Consider the following 24,344-nt stretch of genomic DNA (forward strand, 5'->3'; position numbering starts at 1 on the left):
CTTTACAGTCCGGTTGGAAATCTTCCAAGGACGTTAAACACAATGCCTGTTTCTGACTTGCGGTCACTAAGCTTAGTGGCACGTACGTACAAAAATTTACTGAATTTATATCAATGCCACATTGCAATCACAAATATGGACCATCAATGCGCAATTATCTGCGTGTGAATTTCGAAGACGATTGAGAGTTGAAAATTATCCTGAAGTACTCGCATTCAAGCCAATAACGCCATCACCTGACTGAAAAAAATAGTGGGACAATCCTCTTGTGCAATGACAAAGAAAATACGCTCAAAATGCAGTCTGTTTTTAAACGACATATGAGACAGCAATGCACACGCGTGTATCATTTTGTGTAGTACCGAAGTCCTTAGTGAAGAATGGAAGAAAAATGTGTGTTGTATTTCATGTCTTAATTTTATTATGTATGCAGTTTAGTTATAAAAAGTTTGGACACATCACTTGTACCTACAACTTTGAACATATCACTTATACCATCAACATAGGTATCACACGTTCAGCGTCCCCTAAACAATTTTTTTAAAGATAACAGCAGGATTTCTTGGCCGTCCAAATTGAAACTAAAAACGTGTGGGCGTTTAGACCGTATCATGCCCTTTTCCACATCTCTTCTTGACGAGGCGAGGCTTCGACTCTGACTGTTGGGATGTTTTTGCTGAGTCCTTTGGTGTCGCGGATAAGTTCAGCACTGACGAAGAGCAGGATCGTGCGTACTTAGAAAATGAGATTCTCCTCACACTTGGTCTGGAGGAGAAGTGTTGTTATTTTGTATTTTTCAGGTTAATGATGGTGGCTCGCCGTTGTTGGATGGATAACAATGACAAGGGGGAGAGAGAGAAGGAGAATGTTTACCAATATATTATTGTCGTCGTGCAGAAATGGTTTCCTGATGGTTGTTTTTCTTTTCTTCTCGCAACTGCTGTCCACTTTCAACTATTACTGTGGTGCTTTATCATTAAACAGACTCTTCTCAGGATAGAGTAGCTGGAGACGAATATTATTGTCGTATTAAGATGTATACTGGAGAAAAAATTTGACAGCCAGTTACCCATCTTCACCATCAATCAAACAGTTTCTAGGTAAGAAACTTTATTCTTCATACGAAGCTCCCAAAAAAGCTTATTTAGTTATTTTCTGGAGAGATAAAGCAACGAATTACATCTTTTTCAATAGAACATTTTTTTCTGTCATGTAAGAGATGTATTATAAACAACTGTGCGCAAATGATTTTAAATCAGATTTCTGTGTATTTTAGTAATGCAAACGGAAATTTGTCCAGAACTGCCTGTGTGTGAGATGTATGTTATGGCGGCGAAATGTCCATATATGTGAGGTGATCAAACTGGAGCGCTTTTTCCAGACTGCACGGTTCACTGTGCCTTCTAAATGACCTGCGGACGAGATGTAATCTTGCTGACATCACAGAGCCACAGGCTGTTTAGCAGGCGCCCTAAGTTGTCAATTCAGGAAAATGGGCTCTCCTTAGTAAACTCATTTGAAAGAATATTTCAGCACCACTACATCCCTCTTAACACAGCCAATTATAGACAGCATATTGCATCCACCATTAAAGCTTCGAATGATGCTAGCCCCTTAACAAGAATTGATAGAAATTTGATTTAACTTGACTGGTACACAGTTGATTTTGATATATACACTGAAGCACTAAAGAAACTGGTATAGACATGCGTATTCAAATACAGAGATACATAAACAGGCAGAATACGGCACTGCGCTCGGCAACTCCTATATAAGACAACAAGGGTCTGGCGCAGTTGCTAGATTGGTTACTGCTGCTACTTTGAAGGGTTGTAGCTCCCAAAGTAAAAGCGATAGGAATGTAATTTTAATTGATGTATATACAGCTGGTGTTACTGATACCAATTCATGACAGAAGCAATTATTGTTCCATTTAAAAACTTGTATCCTTGTAATATTGTTACATTCTTTTTGGTATGCTGAAATCGGTGCTAATCGACAATGAAAGTGGGTTAAAAGCCGTGATCTGTCTGGGGACGTTAACCGTGGATTACTGGGCAACTGTTTCATCAGATATTTAGTCTAGGTTTACCAAGCAGACTAACATTAATGATAATCTTTTAATAGTCATACAAAACCGGTAATATATATATATATATATATAAAGGATAATTTAAATAAAAAGAAAGAAATCAGTTTATATTTGGAAATTTATTTTAAGATTGTTCATTGAAATTTCAGCATATTATAACTGAGTTATAACTGAGCTGGTGCCTTATTTACGATTGAAAAAATGTGAGATTGTAATCTTACGGAACACATAAAATATGGAGCCAATATTGTGAGACAGCATACAACACTGCATTCATAAAATAACACACGAAGAACATTGAAACATAAGCGAGAAGAAATTAACCACAACCAACAGATTCAGTTTTTACCCAAAGAAATTACGTTCATACCACAATCCTGTCCGTCATGTAATTACCACACACTGGTATACTAAATTCATATTAACTCTTTGGGAAGACTTCGCAAAAAGAATAGCTGAGGGCTACTTTGATGATTACACCTCATGCTTCACGTGGTCAACTTGGTTTACACAAAGCGTACAACTCCACAATAATTTTGATAATTAAAATAAATTAGATCGAAAAGCAATTGACAAAAGAAAAACCTTGAACTGGTTACTAATGTCTTACTATTAACCTGATGGGTCAAACAGTTATATAAGCACGTGGTACTGGTCTCGCAAAGTACACCCCACGTGGGTTGAACATAAAGAAAAGCATAAAGAAAAGTTGCTATATTAAAAAAATATTCTCAAGACGAGACGTTATCATCTCACGCACATTCGGATTTAAGATTGATGAACTTAGTTAGAGTTACTGATCAACACGTGGTTCCACTTTACTCACAAAGTAGTAACAAAGCAACTACCGGAAAATAATCTGAACTTCACACGATAATTACACTGCGCTGCAATTTAAGATAACATCGGATATTTTAGACCTAAACCCGAAATAAAGGTGATTAAATTTTCAGTTTGGCTGAACTTAAGAAATCCATTGTCCTACGGACTTAACAGACAAGCGCTTAGCCGGAGATCTTACCATTTCAGACGCTCGCCACGGCCACACTGCCACTGCCTTACTGCCGAGCGTGCTTCCTGAGGGTGGCTCACAAAGACCAACGGAAGTGGCCAGAGGGGCAGCTTCCTATACCAACACGACAACGGACGGACAGGACCATACTAAGGATAGAAACCTCTTTGCTTTTAGGAAGCGTAGCTACCTGTTCCGACGTTGGTCCTACTGTTCTCTAGCAGACAGCCTTGTCTGCTACCCTCAAGCATGCAACTAGAAATACATATGCTCATTCATCCTCTCACACAAAAGGGAAGGGGGATGACAGTATCTTATCATATACAGTATATAAAAGAAAGCGGATGTAGGTTCCGTATGAGACTGTGTGACATGAATTACATATAAGAATTACATATAAACTGTGCTTTAAAGTGTAGTAGTGTGACAGATCGTTCTTGTTTATGTGTAAAAGTAACACGTTCCACTGCTCAGTCTCCTCCCAGGCCTCCTCCCAGATAGTCAGAAACGCCACAGTACATTTAGAAGAGGAATTTATTCCATTAATGGCAACAGATTTAAGAAATTAAACATGAAAGGAATCCAACACAGACCTTTCATCCTTTTGCTATAACTCTTTAGATAATAACACAATAAACTATGTTCATAGCACCGCAGACCGTGTAACGTTTCTTATGGTGACCTAACGCAATAAATATTTCCGTCGCCTATTACTTCGTAGCTTACAGAAGCAAACACTATATATATATATATATATATATATATATATATATATGAAATGGTGTGCTTGGTGTATCTGTCCAGAAACAACTGAAGTATGTTCGCAACTCTGCAGAAAGAGTAGTGTTTCTTATCTTTACTTACCTAAATAAATATTCCTTGCACGTATTATTTTCAAACGGCCTGCATATATGTATCGATTGTCGAAAGAATTGAGAACGATCGTACTGTTCTATGTCACCCTTGCAGAGGAAGTTGGAGCTTTCTGGTAGCACACAGCAACTCTTTACGTAAAGATGAGAAATGCTCTCGGCAGGTTAAAAAAGTATTAAACTGTTAGAAAGTTTGAGTACGTAGTCGACCTAATAATCTCGCACTCGACTCCCGGAAGAGGACGGTGATGAGCAATTTAACGCGGTTCTCGGAGGGAGAGTGGAAAGAGGGCTGTGGTAAGGACAAAGAGAAAACGCCTGTGACCAATGTTTTATTACGAGAATTAATGAAAAGAGGGAAGGTCAAAGGCGGGACTTCAGGGAGAGGGAGTTACAGTGTTCTTCGGAACAGGAGGAGCACCTGCCGTCTGGAAGGGATCCGCCGTTCCAGCCGGTGTTGACACAGCGGGCAGGGCATGGCGGAGCGGCCTGGAGAAGGGCGGGGCAGCGCCGGGCCTGCGAAATTAGCGGCCGGCGGGCTGTTTGCTCTGCGGGCAATAACACGGCGCTGGCGGCAGCCGACTGGCGGCTGGCGGCTGGCGTCGCGCATCGACCGCCCGCCAGTGGCGCCAGCTGCCCGCGCCCGATATTGCGCGCGCCCCCCGCCGGCCCGCGGCGCCAGTTTACACAAGTGGCCGTGTCTCGCCAGTACGGAATTCCTTCCGAGACCGCGCTCACGATTAAGAGGTCCGTTACAGCCGCATATCGATTGAGCAGGTCCGGTGTGTTCTTTTTCCTGCGATACTGCTGTCTCGAAACTAAATACCATCATCAAAATGTTTTACGGTCGGCAAGACTGGCGAAGTCTCACAGAAGCTCGCAATTTTGGGCAAGCTCCAATGTGAGATGTTTTTATTAGTTTCCACAGCGAAGTTCTATCTAGAAATCTGGCAGAAATTCCCGAAGAGATTCTGGTCATATGTAAAAGTACACCAGTGCACCATAGCAACACACAGTCAATAAATTCATTACACGATAGTAATAGTAATAGTGATGGTACTGATGATAGTGCCACTAAAAGAGAGCTACTAAATACGTTTCTCCGAACTTTTTTCGAAAAAGAAGGCGAATTTAATACTCCAAAATTGGAATCAAGAATAGTGCCACTAAAAAGAGAAAGAACCTGTCCGATATTTCAAGAAAAAACAAACTTCCAAAATTTGATATAAGTAAACTGAAAGATGTCAACAACAAATTTACAGAAACTCTACACAGCAAACAAAACAGACTGGAACAGAATTAAAGAAGCCATGGTACAATCAGCCACTGAAACTATAATGACCAATAAAAAATACAAACTCTCGTGGTAGATCGAATATTTTAATGAAGTAATTGAAAATCGAAGACAGGCTTAGATAAAATGGAATAGCAAGAAAACCTCCGAAAATCACGAAAACTTCGTACAGGTTAGCTGTTGACAACAGCTAAGAGACTCTTCAATAAAAACCAAATCGATCAAATAGAAGAGAATTATAGAAGACATCCCATTCGGGAATTTTATAAAGCCTTTAAATCACAACTATCGAAGTTTAAACCTCCTACGTTACACATAAGAGGACTCGATGGAAAACTAAATTTGGATGACAAATCATGTGACCTAGCTTTTGGAAATTACTTTTCATCCCTATTGAATTCTGAAAATCCAAATGAAAACCTTGATTTCTATCCTACTGTTGCTTCTGCAGATAGTCCACCTCCCACATTAGATGAAATCATGAAAACTATACAACTCTTGAAAAGTAACAAATCTGGAGGTGAGGATTGCATCTTGGCTGAAATGTGGAAATACGCATATTATGATACAATAAAACATCTCCATGATATCACAGTGAAGATTTTGGAAAATGAAACTCTACCTCCAGATTGGACCGCAGCAATTACTCACCCGCTTCATAAAACAGGCGATAAGAGTGATGTGAATAATTACCGAGGAATCTCTTTGCTACCAACGACGTACAAGGTCTCTTCCAGACTGTTGTTAAACAGAGCTCAATCAGTCTTAGATCAGCAATTGGGCGAATATCAAGTTGGTTTCAGGACATCAAGACCCTGTGCAGAGCAGATCCATAACCTGAAATCTGTTATATCATAGGCCAAATCAAGATCAAAAACGTTTGTTGTGACCTTTGTCGACTTTCAAAAGCGTATGACTAAATTGATCGAGAAACAATAAAGAACACCCTTGCGGAATTTGGTCTAGATAGGAAAACAATCAATCTGATAAGCGCCACTTTAAATAACACAGTTCAGAGGCAAACTATCAGAATCATTTGAAATCTGTGCAGTGGTGAAACAAGGCGACCTGCTCTCTCCATTGGTTTTCAACTGTGTCCTGGAAGAGAGAGTACAACCGTACTGCCAGGTTATGGGATTCAAATTGGACACAAAAGAAATGGCCTCAGTGGAAACTGTTTGGCTTTTGCTGATGATCTGGCACTCATTGTAAATAATATTGACGAAGCTAAGGTTCAAGTGTCCAGCCTACAATCAATTGCTGCTAAGACTGGCATAAAAATAGCATTTAACAAAACTGAATTCATCACAAACATCAAACACGCTCCTCCTCATATTGAAATACAACAAGAGAAAATCAAGCAGTTGAAGAAATTTAAATATCTTGGAGAAGTAATTACGCCTGACGGTTCTGAAAATGCTGCTGTAGAAAGTAAATGTTCTAAACCAGAAGGTGCTTTTCATCTGTGCAGAGACTTATACAAAAGCAAAAGCCTGTCTTTAAACCTTAAACTTTGTTATTGTAACACCGTAATTAGACCGTCAGTTTTGTATGCATCAGAATGCTTAAACACGACGAGAAAGGACCACTACGAAAACTTGAAATAAAAGACCGGAAAATTTTGAGGGAAATCATTGGTTCCATCAAAGAAAACGGAGAATTCCGCCGAAGACCCAACTGTGAATTATACGTACATACAGAAGAGATTGTTACCAGCATGAGGAAGCGGAGAATGATGTTTTTTGGTCAGCGGGAAAGAATGAACCCGCAAAGACTTACTTATCACAAACATTCATCAATTTCAAAAATAAAATCGTATTCAAAATGGGCAAGCCCAGTTAAAAAGGATTTACAGGAGGCTGAAATTTCATTTGATGACAATCGGGATCGAGAAGTTTTCAGAGAAAAAGTTAAAATTACTAAAAACCTTATTTCGCTTACTACGCCAGTCCCACGTCCTGCCTGCAAATGGTCAAAACAGAGAAAAGAAGCACAGCCAGTCAAAATGAAAATCTACTGGCAAAAGAGGAAAACACAATCAGGGAAGAGATAAAAATCTTCGCGGTCCATAGCAGGCCGAAACGATAGTACAAAAAAAGAGATACTAAACACGTCTTTCCGAATTTTTTTCACCAAAGGAGACGAAGTAATAACTCCAATATTCGAATCAAAAGCAACTGCCAACATAAGTAACTTACAAGTAGAGATCCTTTATGTAGCGAAGCAGCATAAAACACTTCAGGAAGGCCAGACTTCCGGTCCAGATTGTGTACCAGTCAGGTTCCTTTTAGAGTATACTGGTACAATAGCCCCTCGCTTAACAATAATTTACAACCGCTCGCTCGTAGAAAGATACGTATACAAATGCCGGAAAATTCCACAAGTCGCACCGATACCCAAGAGAGAAAATTTTAGTAATCCGCCGAATTACAGATCCATATCGCTAAGGTCGATCTCCAGTAGGATTTCGGAACATATACTGCCCTAGAACATTATGAATCACCTCCAAGGTAACACGGATTCAGAATATACCGTGCTTGTGGAACTCAACTAGCTCTTTATTCTTGCGAAGTAGTGAGTCCTGCCGACAGGGGACGTCAAATTTATTCCATTTTATTTTATTTTATTTTTAATTCCTAAGGGACCAAACTGGTTAGGTCATCGGTCCCTAGATTTACACACTATTTAAACTAACTTAAACTAACTTATGCTAGGAACATCACACACACCCATGCCCGAGGGAGGACTCGAACCTCCGGCGGGAGCGGCCGCATAGTCCGTCACATGGCGCCTCAAACGGCCACTCCGCGCGGCTCCATTTTATTCCCAGATAGCTTCTGACGCAGTTCCTCACAAGCGGCTTCTGATTATCAAACTGAGTGCTTATGGAGTATCGTCTAGATAGTACTACTAGATTCGTGATTTCCTGTCGGAAATGTCACAGTTCGTAGTAATTGAAGGGAATTCATCGATTAAAACAGAAGTAATATCTGGCCCTCTTCGAGGAAGTATTACAGGCCCTCTGTTGTATTTGATCTACATAAACGATTTAGGAGACAATATGAGCAGCCCTCTTAGATCTTTTGTAGATGATGGTGCCATTTACAGTTTTGTAAAGTCATGAGACGATCAAAATGAATTGCAAAATTTATTTAGACAAGACATCTCTATGGCGTGAAAATGTGGCCCTTGTTTCGAAATAATGAAAAGTGTTAAGTCATCGACATGAGTACTAAAGGAAGTCCGCTAAATTTCAGTTACACGATAAATCACACAAGACTGAACCCTGTCAAATGAATTAAATACACCCCTGGAAATTGAAATGAGAACACCGTGAATTCATTGTCCCAGGAAGGGGAAGCTTTATTGACACATTCCTGGGGTCAGATACATCACATGATCACACTGACTGAACCACAGGCACATAGACACAGGCAACAGAGCATGCACAATGTCGGCACAAGTACAGTGTGTATCCACCTTTCGCAGCAATGCAGGCTGCTATTCTCCCATGGAGATGATCGTAGAGATGCTGGATGTAGTCCTGTGGAACGGCTTGCCATGCCATTTCCACCTGGCGCCTCAGTTGGACCAGCGTTCGTGCTGGACGTGCAGACCGCGTGAGACGACGCTTCATCCAGTCCCAAACATGCTCAATGGGGGACAGATCCGGAGATCTTGCTGGCCAGGGTAGTTGACTTACACCTTCTAGAGCACGTTGGGTGGCACGGGATACATGCGGACGTGCATTGTCCTGTTGGAACAGCAAGTTCCCTTGCCGGTCTAGGAATGGTAGAACGATGGGTTCGATGACGGTTTGGATGTACCGTGCACTATTCAGTGTCCCCTCGACGATAACCAGTGGTGTACGGCCAGTGTAGGAGATCGCTCTCAACACCATGATGCCGGGTGTTGATCCTGTGTGCCTCGGTCGTATGCAGTCCTGATTGTGGCGCTCACCTGCACTGCGCCAAACACGCATACGACCATCATTGGCACCAAGGCAGAAGCGACTCTCATCGCTGAAGACGACACGTCTCCATTCGTCCCTCGATTCACGCCTGTCGCGACACCACTGGAGGTGGGCTGCACGATGTTGGGGCGTGAGCGGAAGACGGCCTAACGGTGTGCGGGACCGTAGCCCAGCTTCATGGAGACGGTTGTGAATGGTCCTCACCGATACCCCAGGACCAACAGTGTCCCTAATTTGCTGGGAAGTGGCGGTGCGGTCCCCTACGGCACTGCGTAGGATCCTACGGTCTTGGCGTGCATCCGTGCGTCGCTGCGGTCCGGTCCCAGGTCGACGGGCACGTGCACCTTCCGCCGACCACTGGCGACAACATCGATGTACTGTGGAGACCTCACGCCCCAAGTGTTGAGCAATTCGGCGGTACGTCCACCCGGCCTCCCGCATGCCCACTATACGCCCTCGCTCAAAGTCCGTCAACTGCACATACGGTTCACGTCCACGCTGTCGCGGCATGCTACCAGTGTTAAAGACTGCGATGGAGCTCCGTATGCCACGGCAAACTGGCTGACACTGACGGCGGCGGTGCACAAATGCTGCGCAGCTAGCGCCATTCGACGGCCAACACCGCGGTTCCTGGTGTGTCCGCTGTGCCGTGCGTGTGATCATTGCTTGTACAGCCCTCTCGCAGTGTCCGGAGCAAGTATGGTGGGTCTGACACACCGGTGTCAATGTGTTCTTTTTTCCATTTCCAGGAGTGTACTTAGGAATTACAATTAAGAATAAGTTGAAGTGGAACGATCTCATAGATACTGTCGCAGCGTAAGCAAACCAAAGGCTGTGATTTAGTGGAAAAAAGCTTAGAAAATGTACTGCCAGGAAGTTTGACTACATTATGTTTATCCGCCCTCTTCTGGAGTACTGCAATGCGATGTGGGATCCGCACCAGATAGGGCTGACGGAGGACATAGAAAAAGTTCAGAGGACGGCAGCTCGTTTTGTACTATCGTGAAATAAGGCAGAGAGTGTCATGGATATATTACACGAGTTGCGGTGACAGTCATTAAAAAAAAGTTGCTTTTCGCTGGGACGGGACCTTCTCATAAAATTTTCGTCACCAAATTTCTCTTCAGAGGGTGAAAATATTTTGTTAGCGTCCACCCACGTAGGGCGAAATTATTGTCACAATAAAATAAGATAAATCAAGCTCGTACAGATAGATTAAGTGCTCGTTTTTCCCGCGAACAATTAGGGAGTGGAACGATAGAGAAGTAGCTTGAAGGTGGTTCGATGAAGCCTCTGCCAGGCACTTAATTGTGAACTAGATCCACTGCCGTCATCTTGGTCAATTCTAATTCTTCACCCTCCAGTTATAAGGAGGTCGAGTGTTTCAGTTATGCTAGCATTAATAAACGTCCACATAATTTAAAAACAATAATTATTCATACAGTTAGACATCGGGTGAACCATCCGTAAAACGTGGCTTTTAACATAACAGTTCCCGATTATAGCAGTCAATCCAGTACTTAAAGTCTTACTGGGGTCCTAAGTTTCCATTTGACTGCCTGATCTCTCATACGTCCTGCAGTAATCAAAGTTCCGCTGCTACAGGCGAATAATAATGCATAGAATATATAACTTCAAAGAGGAAACAGTTTTCCCCACTTCAGCTTAATGGAAACATTTATTAACTAAAATATGAATTGAACTTAATTCCAATAAATGGAAAATATGTCATCATACATGCACTCCAAACCACCTGCTTTGTAAAAAAAAAAGCAGTGGACTCAAGAACAAACAACTCTTGCATACATTCAGAGCTCACAATTACAATCACTGCGTCTGGTAATATTTAACAGTCTTTCTTTAAGAGCAATTCAGTTCATGTCAACGTCTGTTATCCCGTCCTAATGTATGTAAATAGTGAACTAAAGCTACTTCCGAGCATAAAGAAGATGTAAAATAATTTTTAAAGTATCTGTCTTTATCTTGTGTTCATTCCAGACTGATGTTAACTTGTAGGCAACAAATTAAACGCATATATAAAGTTACATAAGATATTTTTTTATTCCAACTCAGAACAAATTACTCAATAGAAAGTGAGCCAAAGAATAAAAACTTAAGTTTTTAGCGTCCACTGCACTTGCATGGAGCAAAACAGCACGCTCCACTGCTTACTTCCTTAGGTACACTAGGCCAGGATAATAGATGCTGATATAAACAGAATTTTATTAAAGAAAGATTGTTAGATACTAGGAGGCGCAGTGATTGTGATTTCAGAATTTAGGCAAGATTTAGTCGTTGTGCAGTTCACTGCTTTTTTTATAATTTTTTTTCACTCAGCTTCAATATAACGAGACTCATTAGTCAGCATGAAACAGATTTTCATTAGTCAGCAGACATATTTGCTGCATCAGCGTATCATAAAAAAAACATGTACGGTGGGTATAATTGAACCATTCTTACGTACACATAAATGCTCTGGATCCGTAGATGGATCTGGGCTAAATAATGAAATGTCGTTGAATCACTGTAAAATTATAACAAATATACAGTTATTTATAAAGATGGAGATGCGTAACCTCATTGGCCTGAAAATTCGTGTTTATGAATCATTAACCTATTAACTTGCAGATTATTTTTCTTCAACCTACATTTATTCTGGGATTACCTGATTGATGCAGAGACTTAGAAAACGAATGTAAAATACAAAAATGAAGTAACCTTGAAGTAAACTGTATATTTTAGCCATCCCAAAATGGGGATCATGGCAGTTAGTGGGTTAATAGTTTTCAAAATACTTCTACAATTTAAAACGAAAAATTTGGGTTGCCTGCAGTAGGCCACAGTAACGAAGTGCACTGTTCATCCATCAGTTAGTAATTAGTCTAATAGTAAGGAGGTCAACTATTCATGCATCAGTTATGAATGTGCCACATTTTTCATTTTCATTCTTACAAGTATTTTTTTAGCTATTAGAAACGCTGAATTGTAGACTTTCAATTCTATCTTTTGGGCTTAGGAGAAATTACTTTATACTTTTTACTCCAGTTTAAATTTGCGTATATTAAAAATTTATTTTGATTCAAATAATTATTTTCCACTTTTTAATGTTGCTGTGTGAAACTTTCAATCGATTTCCAACATTTTGATGAGGTTACAACAGAAACTTGATGAAATTATAACAGAGACTTGTGGTGAATTTCAGGTTTATTTGAGTTTCTCTTCATCTGTCTCAAGCAATATATAGCCTCCTCCTATAGATATCTTGCGGAAAGATCATAAAGGTAAGAGTTAGAGTGATTGGATGTCACATAGAGGCTTACCACTAATTGCTCTTCCTGCAAACTACTCGTGACTGGTATAGGGAAAGTGGCAAATTACAGTGGTGTACAGTACTTTATGCCACACTCTAGACAAGGAAGTGGGTTAGTATTGCACTGCCATCCAGTCCTGAGCTACGCTTAAAATTTTGAGTCTCTAGCTGATTGGAAAGTTAGTTCAAAATAAACTGTCTCTCCTCTTCTCGCCTCTCTCTGCCCAGCTGTGCTCTTCCATTTGCAGTAGCGCCTGGAAAGCCTACCGATACTACCTGCGCGACGTGCCAGTCCTGCAGGGTAGGCAAGATGTCAGGCGTTACCGAACTGTTTTCACTTCCTACCCCATACCTACCGAACAGACCGACAAAAATGCAAGTTAGTATTTGACTGCCATCCGATTCTGTGCTACGTGTAAAATTTCAAGTGAATAGGTCATTGGGAAGTTAGTTTAAAATCAGTTGCAAAATTTGTGTCGAACACACACACACACACACACAGAGAGAGAGAGAGAGAGAGAGAGAGATAGGATGGTGACCTAATAAAAACGTGATAATAATAATCGTAGACCGGTTTTGAACGAATGAACCGTCAGTATTCAGCCACACAATCCTTATGTAAATGCGAGTTTTAGTTTCCCCTGTTCGCTCAGTTATTACTGCTCCGTCTTGCCACTTGTTAGAGAAGGTCGCAGAGAGACGCGATGGAACTAACAGGGCCTTGAGTAGTAGTGAATCCTTGTCATTTTCCATGGCGCTAACGCCCGCAGCCAGAGAGACAAGTGTTGCTGAGTGTGTGTTGGGGGTTCCGACGTGTTGCAGAGGTGGAGGTGCGCAGCCCGCGCTTCTCTGGCCAGAGCTGGCTGGCGTTCCCCGCGCTGCGAGCCGCGTACAAGCACGTCCAGCTGTCGGTGGAGTTCCGGCCGGAGGCAGCAGACGGCATCCTCTTCCTGACCGGCGAGCGCGACGACATGGCGGGCGACTTCATGGCGCTCCTGCTGCACGCCGGCTACGTGGAATTCAGGTGAGCGAGCGAACCAGCAGCTGCGCGGTCTCCAGCGGAACTCTGCCAGACTCTACTGCATACACAGGGGATAGGCAAAACAATCTGAATACCTATAGTTACTAGGGAATGGTTTATTAATAAGGGGTTGGACCCCCATTTGCCCGTAATACAGCTGCGTTTCTTCTTGGAATACTGACATTTAATTGTTGTATAGTCTCCAGTGGAATGTTACGTCTCTGGACCCCCATTTTCCCGTAATACAGCTGCGATTCTTCTTGGAATACTGATATTTAATGGTTGTATAGTCTCCAGTGGACTGTTATGTCTCTTCTAACCTCCATAGTGACGAGGGAGGTGGATATCTGCTCCGGAGCCTGCGCTCCAATACCGCCCACAATGGTTCGATAATATTCAAGTCCGGAGGCTGTGCTGGCCATGGAAGACGCTGCAGTTCAGTTGGGTATTCCTCATACCAAGACTGTACTCTCCTGGGTGTGTGAATGGGTGCATTATCAAACTCATATATGACATCATTATTGCGGAACAACATCTGAATCGCGGGATGCACCTGATCACCTAAAATGTTCATAAAATCTTTGTCTATAACGCGGTCTTTGAGAATAATGATGTGACCAGCAGAGCACCATGATATGGCTGCCCATACCTTCATACGTATACCTCCATGCTGCTGGAATCATGCAATCAGGACTGCAGCTTTCTCTTGGCATTCTCCAGATGTAAACTCGGTCCGGTGTTGGACATAACGAAAACATTGAGTCGTCCGACCATATGACGTATTTCCACTGATCAGCCATCCAGGATCGATATTCCTCACAACACGTTTTACGTTTCTTTGCGTTGGATGTCGTCACTAATGATTTCGGTATAGCAGCTCGTCCATGGGTATTCGCTTTATGTAGTTCTCGGCGGACAGTGTCGATAGATATGGGGTCTCTAAGATGGCTGTTGAACTCTGCAGTCACTTTAGCCGCCGTAGTTTTGTGTTGTTTTGACACAATTCGTGTTGTGGTACGACGATCTCTTGTCATTTAGTTTTGATTTGCACCCACTATTACGTTTACACGTTGATATCTTCCCATGTTTTGTGTAGGCTGTCATAACTGTTGGAACAGTTTCTCTTGAAACATTAAATACGTTCGCTGTCTTGGTTACTGATGCTCCAGTTAATCGGGCCCTCACAATCTGCCCTCTTTGGAACTCTGTTAGGGTTTTTCATTGCACGTCGACTTCGGCCTCTGAATTTAAATACGAAGTGAGCACTACTCGTAAAGAATGTGCACTGATGCCCAGTCCATACTGAACATGCACAGTCCAGCGCGATACGTGCCTTATCTGCCTTGTTCACCGTCAAACACAACCGTCCCATCACTGCCACTGTTATCGTTATTTTTCCTATCCCATATAGTCTTCTGATCGAAGAAACCGAAGTCAGGTTCGTAACACGCAAATGCGTTACGTCTTTTCTACCATAGTTACTTATGTGATTTTATAGCACTGAAGGTATGCGCACTACACTGCAAGAGTTCATGATAGCGAATACCGAATATACACGAAGATTCCTCGTATGTGCTGTTATCAATATTTTTAAAAACCATATTACCCTGTAGCGTAACTGTGCTAACTGGCGCCAAAAACTAAATTCGATCTCAGTTTCTGTTTAACCCTTTCGTAGTTGATCGGATTCGTATGTCCCTCTAATGTAATCGGGAGTTTTGAGCGTTGGAACGTTTACGTCTAACAGCTGTCTAGTGCTAGCAAGTAGCGAGACGCTTTCGGAACTTGGAGAGGAGTTCTAAGGACCATGGGCTGGATATACAGGGTGAGTCACTAACTATTGCTACGAAGAACAACCCCGAAAGTATGATAGGATCTGAAAAGTTTGTGGGATAAGAGTTGCATTTTCTGATGTGTAACAGTAAGGTCTTTAAAGACCAACGAACGTCACAAAGGTGGCAAGAACGTCCATTTACCGAAGGTGTTCGAAGTGATGACCATTGGTATCATTGCAGTGCTGCAATCTGCTTATCATGGATTGAGTGCTATTCTTTAACACATCGGCACTTATCGAAGCACATGCTGTGACAATTCTCTCTCGTGAATCGTGCAAATAAGACGGTTGGCAATTCAGTAGTGGCAACTAATTATTTACAGCTCGTACAAAATACATACGTGTTTCAAAGTTTTACTGATCTTCAAAGCAGTCACCAGAATTCTGTGTAACCCTTTTACAGCGATGTGGAAGTCGTATGATACTCTTAGCAGTGCCAGTCGTGTTGACAGTTCGCGGTCTATTGCCTGACGAATTTGTAGCAATTCCGAAGCGAATGCCGTGAAGTGTTTTCTTCAGTTTGGAAACGAAGTTGAAGTCACAAGGGCTTAAGTCAGGGGAGTGCAGTAGGTGGTATAGCCCCATCAGTCAAACAAATCAGTAACAGCTTGCACTGTACGTGCTTGAGTATTGTCCTGCAAAATGATGGTCAGGTTCTGCAGAAATTGTCATACAGTTTGAATTACTTTTAACAGCTCTTCTAACTCCTCGTAGTGCTCTTCGACTTCTTCGTTAAGGTGCGACTTTGTTTGGACAGAAACTTGTGATAGTTCCACTCACTTTTATTATATTTTATTTGTTTTTAATACTATTCTTGCATCTCTGTCTGAGCTTGTTTCAGTATCAAGAAACCAATTTTCAATTCTCCTTAACCATCTGGCCTACGCCTCTGTAAAAATTTTACGGGCTGCAGCCGTATGACTCACATTTTCTTATTCCGCTTGCTACTACTGAGTTCTGCCTCGAGTTGTAGTAACCTATCTAAACGTCCTGCAGTTTATGGTCTCTATATGCAGTGTGGTAGGAGCTGCTGAGTCTTTTATCAGTAATGAAATTTTATTGTAGCAGAGTTTCAAGCACCTGAGTGCGGACGCAGAGGTCGCTTGGCGTGCCACAAGTGGCAATCCTTGGCCGAGATTGCTACATCCTAGGAATTTGCATGTGAGGCCGCCAACAGTTCTAAACATGTTACACTAGTCTCTTAGCCCGAAGAGTTTAGTGAGGCATACGTCCAGTGCGAAATCGTTGAAAAGAGGTCTACCGGCAGTCTCAGTCCATCTACATCTACATCTACATTTATACTCCGCAAGCCACCCAACGGTCTGTGGCGGAGGGCACTTTACGTGCCACTGTCACTACCTCCCTTTCCTGTTCCAGTCGCGTATGGTTCGCGGGAAAAACGACTGTCTGAAAGCCTCCGTGCGCGCTCTAATCTCTCTAATTTTACATTCGTGATCTCCTCGGGAGGTATAAGTAGGGGGAAGCAATATATTCGATACCTCATCCAGAAACGCACCCTCTCGAAACCTGGCGAGCAAGCTACACCGCGATGCAGAGCGCCTCTCTTGCAGAGTCTGCCACTTGAGTTTGCTAAACATCTCCGTAACGCTATCACGCTTACCAAATAACCCTGTGACGAAACGCGCCGCTCTTCGTTGGATCTTCTGTATCTCCTCCGTCAACCCGATCTGGTACGGATCCCACACTGATGAGCAATACTCAAGTATAGGTCGAACGAGTGTTTTGTAAGCCACCTCCTTTGTTGATGGACTACATTTTCTAAGGACTCTCCCAATGAATCTCAACCTGGTACCCGCCTTACCAACAATTAATTTTATATGATCATTCCACTTCAGATCGTTCCGCACGCATACTCCCAGATATTTTACAGAAGTAACTGCTACCAGTGTTTGTTCCGCTATCATATAATCGTACAATAAAGGATCCTTCTTTCTGTGTATTTGCAATACATTACATTTGTCTATGTTAAGGGTCAGTTGCCACTTCCTGCAACAAGTGCCTATCCGCTGCAGATCTTGCTGCATTTCGCTACAATTTTCTAATGCTGCAACTTCTCTGTATATTACAGCATCATCCTCGAAAAGCCGCATGGAACTTCCGACACTATCTACTAGGTCATTTATATATATTGTGAAAAGCAATGGTCCCATAACACTCCCCTGTGGCACGCCAGAGGTTACTTTAACGTCTGCAGGCGTCTCTCCATTGATAACAACATGCTGTGTTCTGTTTGCTAAAAACTCTTCAATCCAGCCACACAGCTGGTCTGATACTCGGTAGGCTCTTACTTTGTTCATCAGGCGACAGTGCGGAACTGTATCGAACGCCTTCCGGAAGTCAAGAAAAATAGCATCTACCTGGGAGCCTGTATCTAATATTTTCTGGGTCTCATGAACAAATAAAGCGAGTTGGGTCTCACACGATCGCTGTTTCCGGAATCCATGTTGATTCCTACAGAGTAGATTCTGGGTTTCCATAAACGACATGATACTCGAGCAAAAAACATGTTCTAAAATTCTACAACAGATCGACGTCAGAGATATAGGTCTATAGTTTTGCGCATCTGCTCGACGACCCTTCTTGAAGGCTGGGACTACCTGTGCTCTTTTGCAATCATTTGGAACCTTCCGTTCCTCTAGAGAGTTGCGGTACACGGCTGTTAGAAGGGGGGCAAGTTCTTTCGCGTACTCTGTGTAGAATAGAATTGGTATCCCGTGAGGTCCAGTGGACTTTCCTCTGTTGAGTGATTCCAGTTGCTTTTCTATTCCTTGGACACTTATTTCGATCTCTGATGGCTTCTAAATGTAAAGTATAGACTACTGCTCCTTCACTTTTAATTCTGAAGGCTTCATTATCTGGTCGTTAGTTAATGTCAGTCACTCACACAGTTTTCTTCTGCAAAGAGCAGTGTGTATTATACGAAAAACTGCAGACATACTGTCTTCAAGCTTTCTGAAATTAGAGTGGAGGATTTGTACTTCCGTGTCTGTCCGCCTAACTCATTTCTGTCTGATTTGCTGTCAAAGTGAGCTGTGGTGTGAAAGGTTAATGTGTGTGAATTCGCAAGGGACCAAACTGCTGAGGTCATCGGTCCCTAGATTTACACTCTGCTTAAACTAACTTATGCTAAGAACAAAACACATAACCATGACCGAGGGATTACTCGAACCTCCGGCGGGAGGGGCCGCGCAATCCGTGACATGGCGCCTCAAACCGCGCGGCCACTCAGCGCGGCGTGGGAGGTTAAGATCGAAAGAATGAGGATAAGAGTTTTGAAACGTTGTGGTGCCCAGTTTGTCTGGTTCGTCTGGTGGGGCATGTCTGACCTGGGTGATTTTTCCTGTGATAACACCACTGTTGGCGTAGCTTTCTCAGCTCCACGCGATGTGGCTCACCTCCGCTTCGAAATCGAGTCCCGGTCCTATAGAATAAACGGTTGTGGCGTTATGCCATGCCGTTTTGCACGATCGTACAAAGGTTCGGTCACGTAATGTGGGCATGTACAGAATCTTATATGCTGTGAAACTACTGAATCGTGTTTCCCTTTTTTCCCTTCTTTTTTTCTAGACAATACTGTTGTACAATGCAGGTTTTAATTCCACGGACGGAAGTCGATGGGGGCACTAGAGTGCTGTGAGGGTACTGTTATGCTATGTGGGACGTTTACCTGAGCTTTCATGGAACCTGTGGTAGCAATCGAAGGCATCGTGATAGGTGTGGACTACCTGACCATAACTACAGTCGATCTACTTGTCTCCCTCCTTGATGACTTCCCCTACCGCGTGGAACCTTCCATCAGGGAAGCTTGTCTGCTTCACAGCGTCGTGCTGCAGTGTTTTGAGGATTATGCATAATAGTGAACTCAATCTGTTATCTTCGCCACGAATTCGCCTGATCTGAACCCGATAGAACACGTCTGGGACGCTGTTGGACGACAGCTGGGCTACCGGCCCGTAATTTACAGGAGCTGCCTGACCTGTGAGTACACGTGTGGTGCTACATATCCCCGGATAGCTACTAAGGTCTTGTCGAATCTATGGCAATCAGCGTCGCTTTTGTGCTGCGTTTCAAACGTAGATTGACACACTGTTTAGCAGGTGCTCATAATTTTTTGGCTCACCAGTCTACTCTAAGTAATCATGTGTGTCTTAATTTCTCTTCCCATAGCTCACTCTCTTGCTGCACCAAATCATTTAGCAATACGGTTACAGACGAAGAGAATCAAAAGATGCCGTTTACAACACTGTTTAAGTCTGGTGGAAACGAAAATATGTTCCTTTTACTGAACAATAATGCACTGGAGATTCCGAGTTACGGAGTCGTCGTATTCTGAGACGATATGTAAACGATCCATCGTGTTCCTCTTCTGTTTTATTTTATTGCGTTTTAGGGCAACTGCGGACCAGAATACCATATTTAGTTCTCTTTTCTTTCATCCCTTTATAAACGACCTTCATTTTCTCAGAATGAGCTTCTTTCCTCTGCCTGATCATCTGACTACAGTCACACTACTGGCCATTAAAATTGCTACACCGCGAAGATGACGTGCTACAGACGTGAAATTTAACCGACAGGAAGACGATGCTGCTTTTCAGGGCATTCACACAAGGTTGGCGCCGGTGGTGACACATACAACGAGCTGACATGAGGAAAGTGTCCAACCGATTTCTCATAAACAAACAGCAGTTGACCGGAGTTGCCTGCTGAAACGTTGTTGTGATGCCTCGTGTAAGGAGGAGAAATGCCTATCATCACGTTTCCGACTTCGATAAAGGTCGGGTTGTAGCCTATCGCGATTGCGGTTTATCGTATCGCGACATTGCTGTTCGCGTTGGTCGAGATCCAATGACTGTTAGCAGAATATGGAATCGGTGGGTTCAGGAGGGTAATACGGAACGCCGTGCTGGATCCCAACGGCCTCGTATCACTGGCAGTCGAGATGACAGGCATGTTATCCGCATGGCTGTAACGAATCGTGCAGCCACGTCTCGATCCCTGAGTCAACAACTGGGGACGTTTGCAAGACAACAACCATCTGCACGAACAGTTCGACGACGTTTGCAGCAGCATAGACTATCAGCTCGGAGACCATGGCTGCTGTTACCCTTGTCGCTGTTTCACAGACAGGAGCGCCTGCGATGGTGTGCTCAACGACGAAGCTGGGTGCACGAATGGCAAAACTTCATGTTTTCCAAGTTCTGTTTACATAGTCATGATGGTCGCATCCGTGTTTGGTATCATCGCGGTGAACGCAGATTAGAAGCGTGTATTCGTCATCTCCATATTGGCGTATCACCCGGCGTGATGGTATGGGGTGCCATTGGTTACATGTCTCGGTCACCTCTTGCTCGCATTGACAGCACTTTGAACAGTGGACGTTACATTTCAGATGTGTTACGACCCATGGCTCTACCCTTCATTCGATCCAAAAAATGGTTCAAATGGCTCTGAGCACTATGGGACTTAACTTCTAAGGTCATCAGTCCCCTAGAACTTAGAACTAATTAAACCTAAAATCACACACATCCTTGCCCGAGGCAAGATTCGAACTTGCGACCGTAGCGGTCGCGCGGTTCGAGACTGTAGCGCCTAGAACCGCTCGGCCACCCCGGCCGGCTCATTCGATCCCTGCGAAACCCTACATTTCAGCAGGATAATGCACGACCGCATGTTGCAGGTCCTGTACGGGCCTTTCTGCATACAGAAAACGTTCCACTGCTGCCCTGGCCAGCACGTTCTCCAGATCTCTCACCAATTGAAAACGTCTGGTCAATGGTGGCCGAGCAACTGGCTCGTCACAATACGCCAGTCACTACTCTTGATGAACTGTGGTAATGTGTTGAAGCTGCATGGGCAGCTGTACCTGTAAACCCCATCCAAGCTCTGACTCAATGCCCAGGCGTATCAAGGCCGTTATTACGGCCAGAAGTGGTTGTTCTGGGTACTGTTTTCTCAGGGTCTATACACCCAAATTGCGTGAATATATAATCACATGTCAGGTCTAATATAATATATTTGTCCAATGAATACCCGTTTATCATCTGCATTTCTTCTTGGTGTAGCAATTTTAATGGCCAGTAGTGTATTTTTCTGTTTGTTTTCTCTTCCTGAAAACCTTTGAATTCCTTCACTTTTAATCTGCAATTGTGTCTTTTGAATAAGGTCTCCAGTTTGCATTGTTTCCAACACCTATTATGTCTTGCCGCCTCACGAATTGTCTTTGTCTGTTTTTCCTGTTCTGGAAGAACATATTGATCTTCTTCGTTAGTCTGCCTTCGCTCATACTCTCTAGATGTCCATAGAGTGTAACACGCATTTTCCTTATCTTCTCTGTTACTTGGTCGCAACACCCAATTGCCATCTTTGTTCTTAATTGGACCTAACGTTTTTCGTATAATTTTTCTTTCTTTCTTTTCCAAATTTATTAATACCATTTCTCATGCAGATGAAGGTCACGATCCTGGTCCATTGACGACTTATGGTTTCTCAATTGTGATATAACGCTTGATTTAATACCTTCGCCGCGTGTGGTATCAGCGCAGTCTAAGCAGTCGGCCTTCAGCCGCGATACAGTGCGGACGGGCTCGGCACGCCGAGCAGCGCTCCGCAGGAGTTGTTTACTCGCTAGCGCAAAGTCGTGCGTCGTTGTATTGACTTAACAGTACCGGTACGGAGCCGACACAGCGTTATCATATCGACAAGCCACAATCAAAATAACGTTCAATGCATCTTATACGAGACCGAAGGACCATGAAACAGAATGCTTTCTTCGAGACGTCGTACACATACAACCGCAAGAACTGATGGGCATCCATTGTATGCAGCACAGTGTACCTCAAACTGACTGACGAAGCACCCTGTGACAGACTCCTCCAACGATTTAACAATGGCTTCCGCTTCTGCCGCGATGACGGTTATGCCAGGGTGGTAGCAGTTGTCCATGCTGGACAGTGGGTGTGTACCGTGCGCGTCTTTGAACTACCGTTCGAAGTTCCCGCCGACCTTGTCGTTGACTCGTCGCAACCATGTTGCACAGTTTTCAGCCACCCAGAGGAGAAATGTAATACGTTCGAGACGTATTCTGTCCTTAACAGGGTACGCCAACTGCACAAAGAACTTAAGAAGCAGGTTCCATCTTATGATTTCGTTGGCATCTGCCGAGCAGTTATTATATGTGATGGCCAACCGAGGATCTGCTGGGGCTGCGGCCAGGAGGGCCATGATAGAACTGAGTGTCTGCAGCGCCGCCTCGTTCAGGTGCCCCGCAATGAACTTCCCCAACGGTCCATGATGACCTCTCTTCCACTAACATATGTGGAGGAGGCACGACATGACGTGACCGATGACCAAAACCTGATACCCCGTCAAGCCGCTGCCAGCTCCATTGGAGAGTCGGCACTGACGACGACGGCAACAACGACGCCACGACAACCAAACGATGCAGAGGTTGCTGCAGCCACTGCCCATCGCGGCGTCGAGGGCACCCAGCCGCCGTCACTGTCGGAATCGGACACAGGGATTCCAGATGACCGAGACCATGTCGAGCCCATCCCTCCAGTGGATGTCGAGTCTCGGACCCGCAACCAAAAATAATCCAAGCGACACAAGAAGAGACGATTGTCAGATGAAGAACGGGACAGGGATATCAGACTGATGGAAGACATCGACTCCATTTCCGTGTCTGAAGTTGCAAGGGATTCCAGCCGCCTCATTCACCAGAAGGTGCCTGACGATAAGCAACACTCTGCTACAGCTGGTGGCCCTGAAACCGAGGCGCATCGGATCGACTCCCAAAATGTGGGCTCCTGTGAAAGTGGCCAGCCACCACTGACCTCCCTATCCTCTCTTGGTGACTGGGCGGACGACATTGAGGCAGATGATGCACAGCACACATCGTTAACTCCTCCGGAGCCCATGGCTGACATTGACCTCGGAGGGCCCTGCCAGTCAGGGGATCATACGGCACAATAAGGCACGTCATGCGGCCGGATGGCTGTGTTGTATGCGAGCTTACTGTGAGCTTGCACCCGTACATTGCTTCCATCACTTAATGTGTCTCAGTCATACGGTGTGGGAACAATCAATCTCAGTGGTGTTCATTCCACTGTCAAATATTACACGACATGATCGAGCGGTAGACTTGGACATTGCCCTTCTTCAGGAGGTCCGCCCCGAGCTGCGTTTAGACCTATATGGCTACACCACCTACAGCCTACGATGTGGTGATGGCGCAGTGGGAACGGCCATCCTCCTCCGAGATGGCATGGAAGTGACGGACGTAACATACTTGCCGAACGCGCGAGGCATCGCTCTCACGCTTGGCTCAGTCCGCATCGTTAACATCTACGCTCCCTCCGGTACTTCACAGCGCTGTGACAGGCACGTTTTTTATTCGGAGGAGGTCACCCCGCGCGACTGCTACGGTCGCAGGTTCGAATCCTGCCTCGGGCATGGATGTGTGTGATGTCCTTAGGTTAGTTAGGTTTAAGTAGTTCTAAGTTCTAGGGGACTGATGACCACAGATGTTAAGTCCCATAGTGCTCAGAGCCATTTTAGGTCGCCCCACTTTTGCAAGGAAATATGGACCATTACATAGTGGGCGGCGATTCTAATAGTGTTCTGCAGCCCGAGAACCAGATACCGCATTATGTCCCACGCCCGGCTCTACAAGCACTGGTACGAGGCCTCGCGCTCCACGACACATGGCTCTTACATAATGGGAACCAGCGCGGATATACGCATTTTACTGGCCACTCTGCCAGTCGTCTGGACCTGATGTACGTCTCGCGTAGCCTCCGCACAGCGACCCGTGATGCAGAACTCTAGCCGACGGCTTTCACGTATCATCTCGCATGTATCTGCACTGTCGCCTCACTCCGACAACTCACCAGACGCAGCAGAGGCCCATGGACGGT

At 44.1% G+C, this 24,344-nt stretch overlaps 1 protein-coding gene across 1 annotated transcript in view; it reads left to right on the forward strand.

Annotated features, from left to right (window-relative positions):
- Window positions 1-24,344, forward strand: part of LOC126088464 (pikachurin-like) — a 1,041,406-nt gene that overhangs the window by 762,426 nt on the left and 254,636 nt on the right. Inside the window, exon 5 of the mRNA XM_049906606.1 lies at window positions 13,376-13,577. Within this exon, the coding sequence (XP_049762563.1) occupies window positions 13,376-13,577 (202 nt within the window). The remainder of the gene's footprint in view (window positions 1-13,375; window positions 13,578-24,344) is intronic.

This window comes from Schistocerca cancellata, chromosome 6, assembly GCF_023864275.1.
Source record: "Schistocerca cancellata isolate TAMUIC-IGC-003103 chromosome 6, iqSchCanc2.1, whole genome shotgun sequence".
Classification (NCBI taxonomy): Eukaryota; Metazoa; Arthropoda; class Insecta; order Orthoptera; family Acrididae; genus Schistocerca; species Schistocerca cancellata.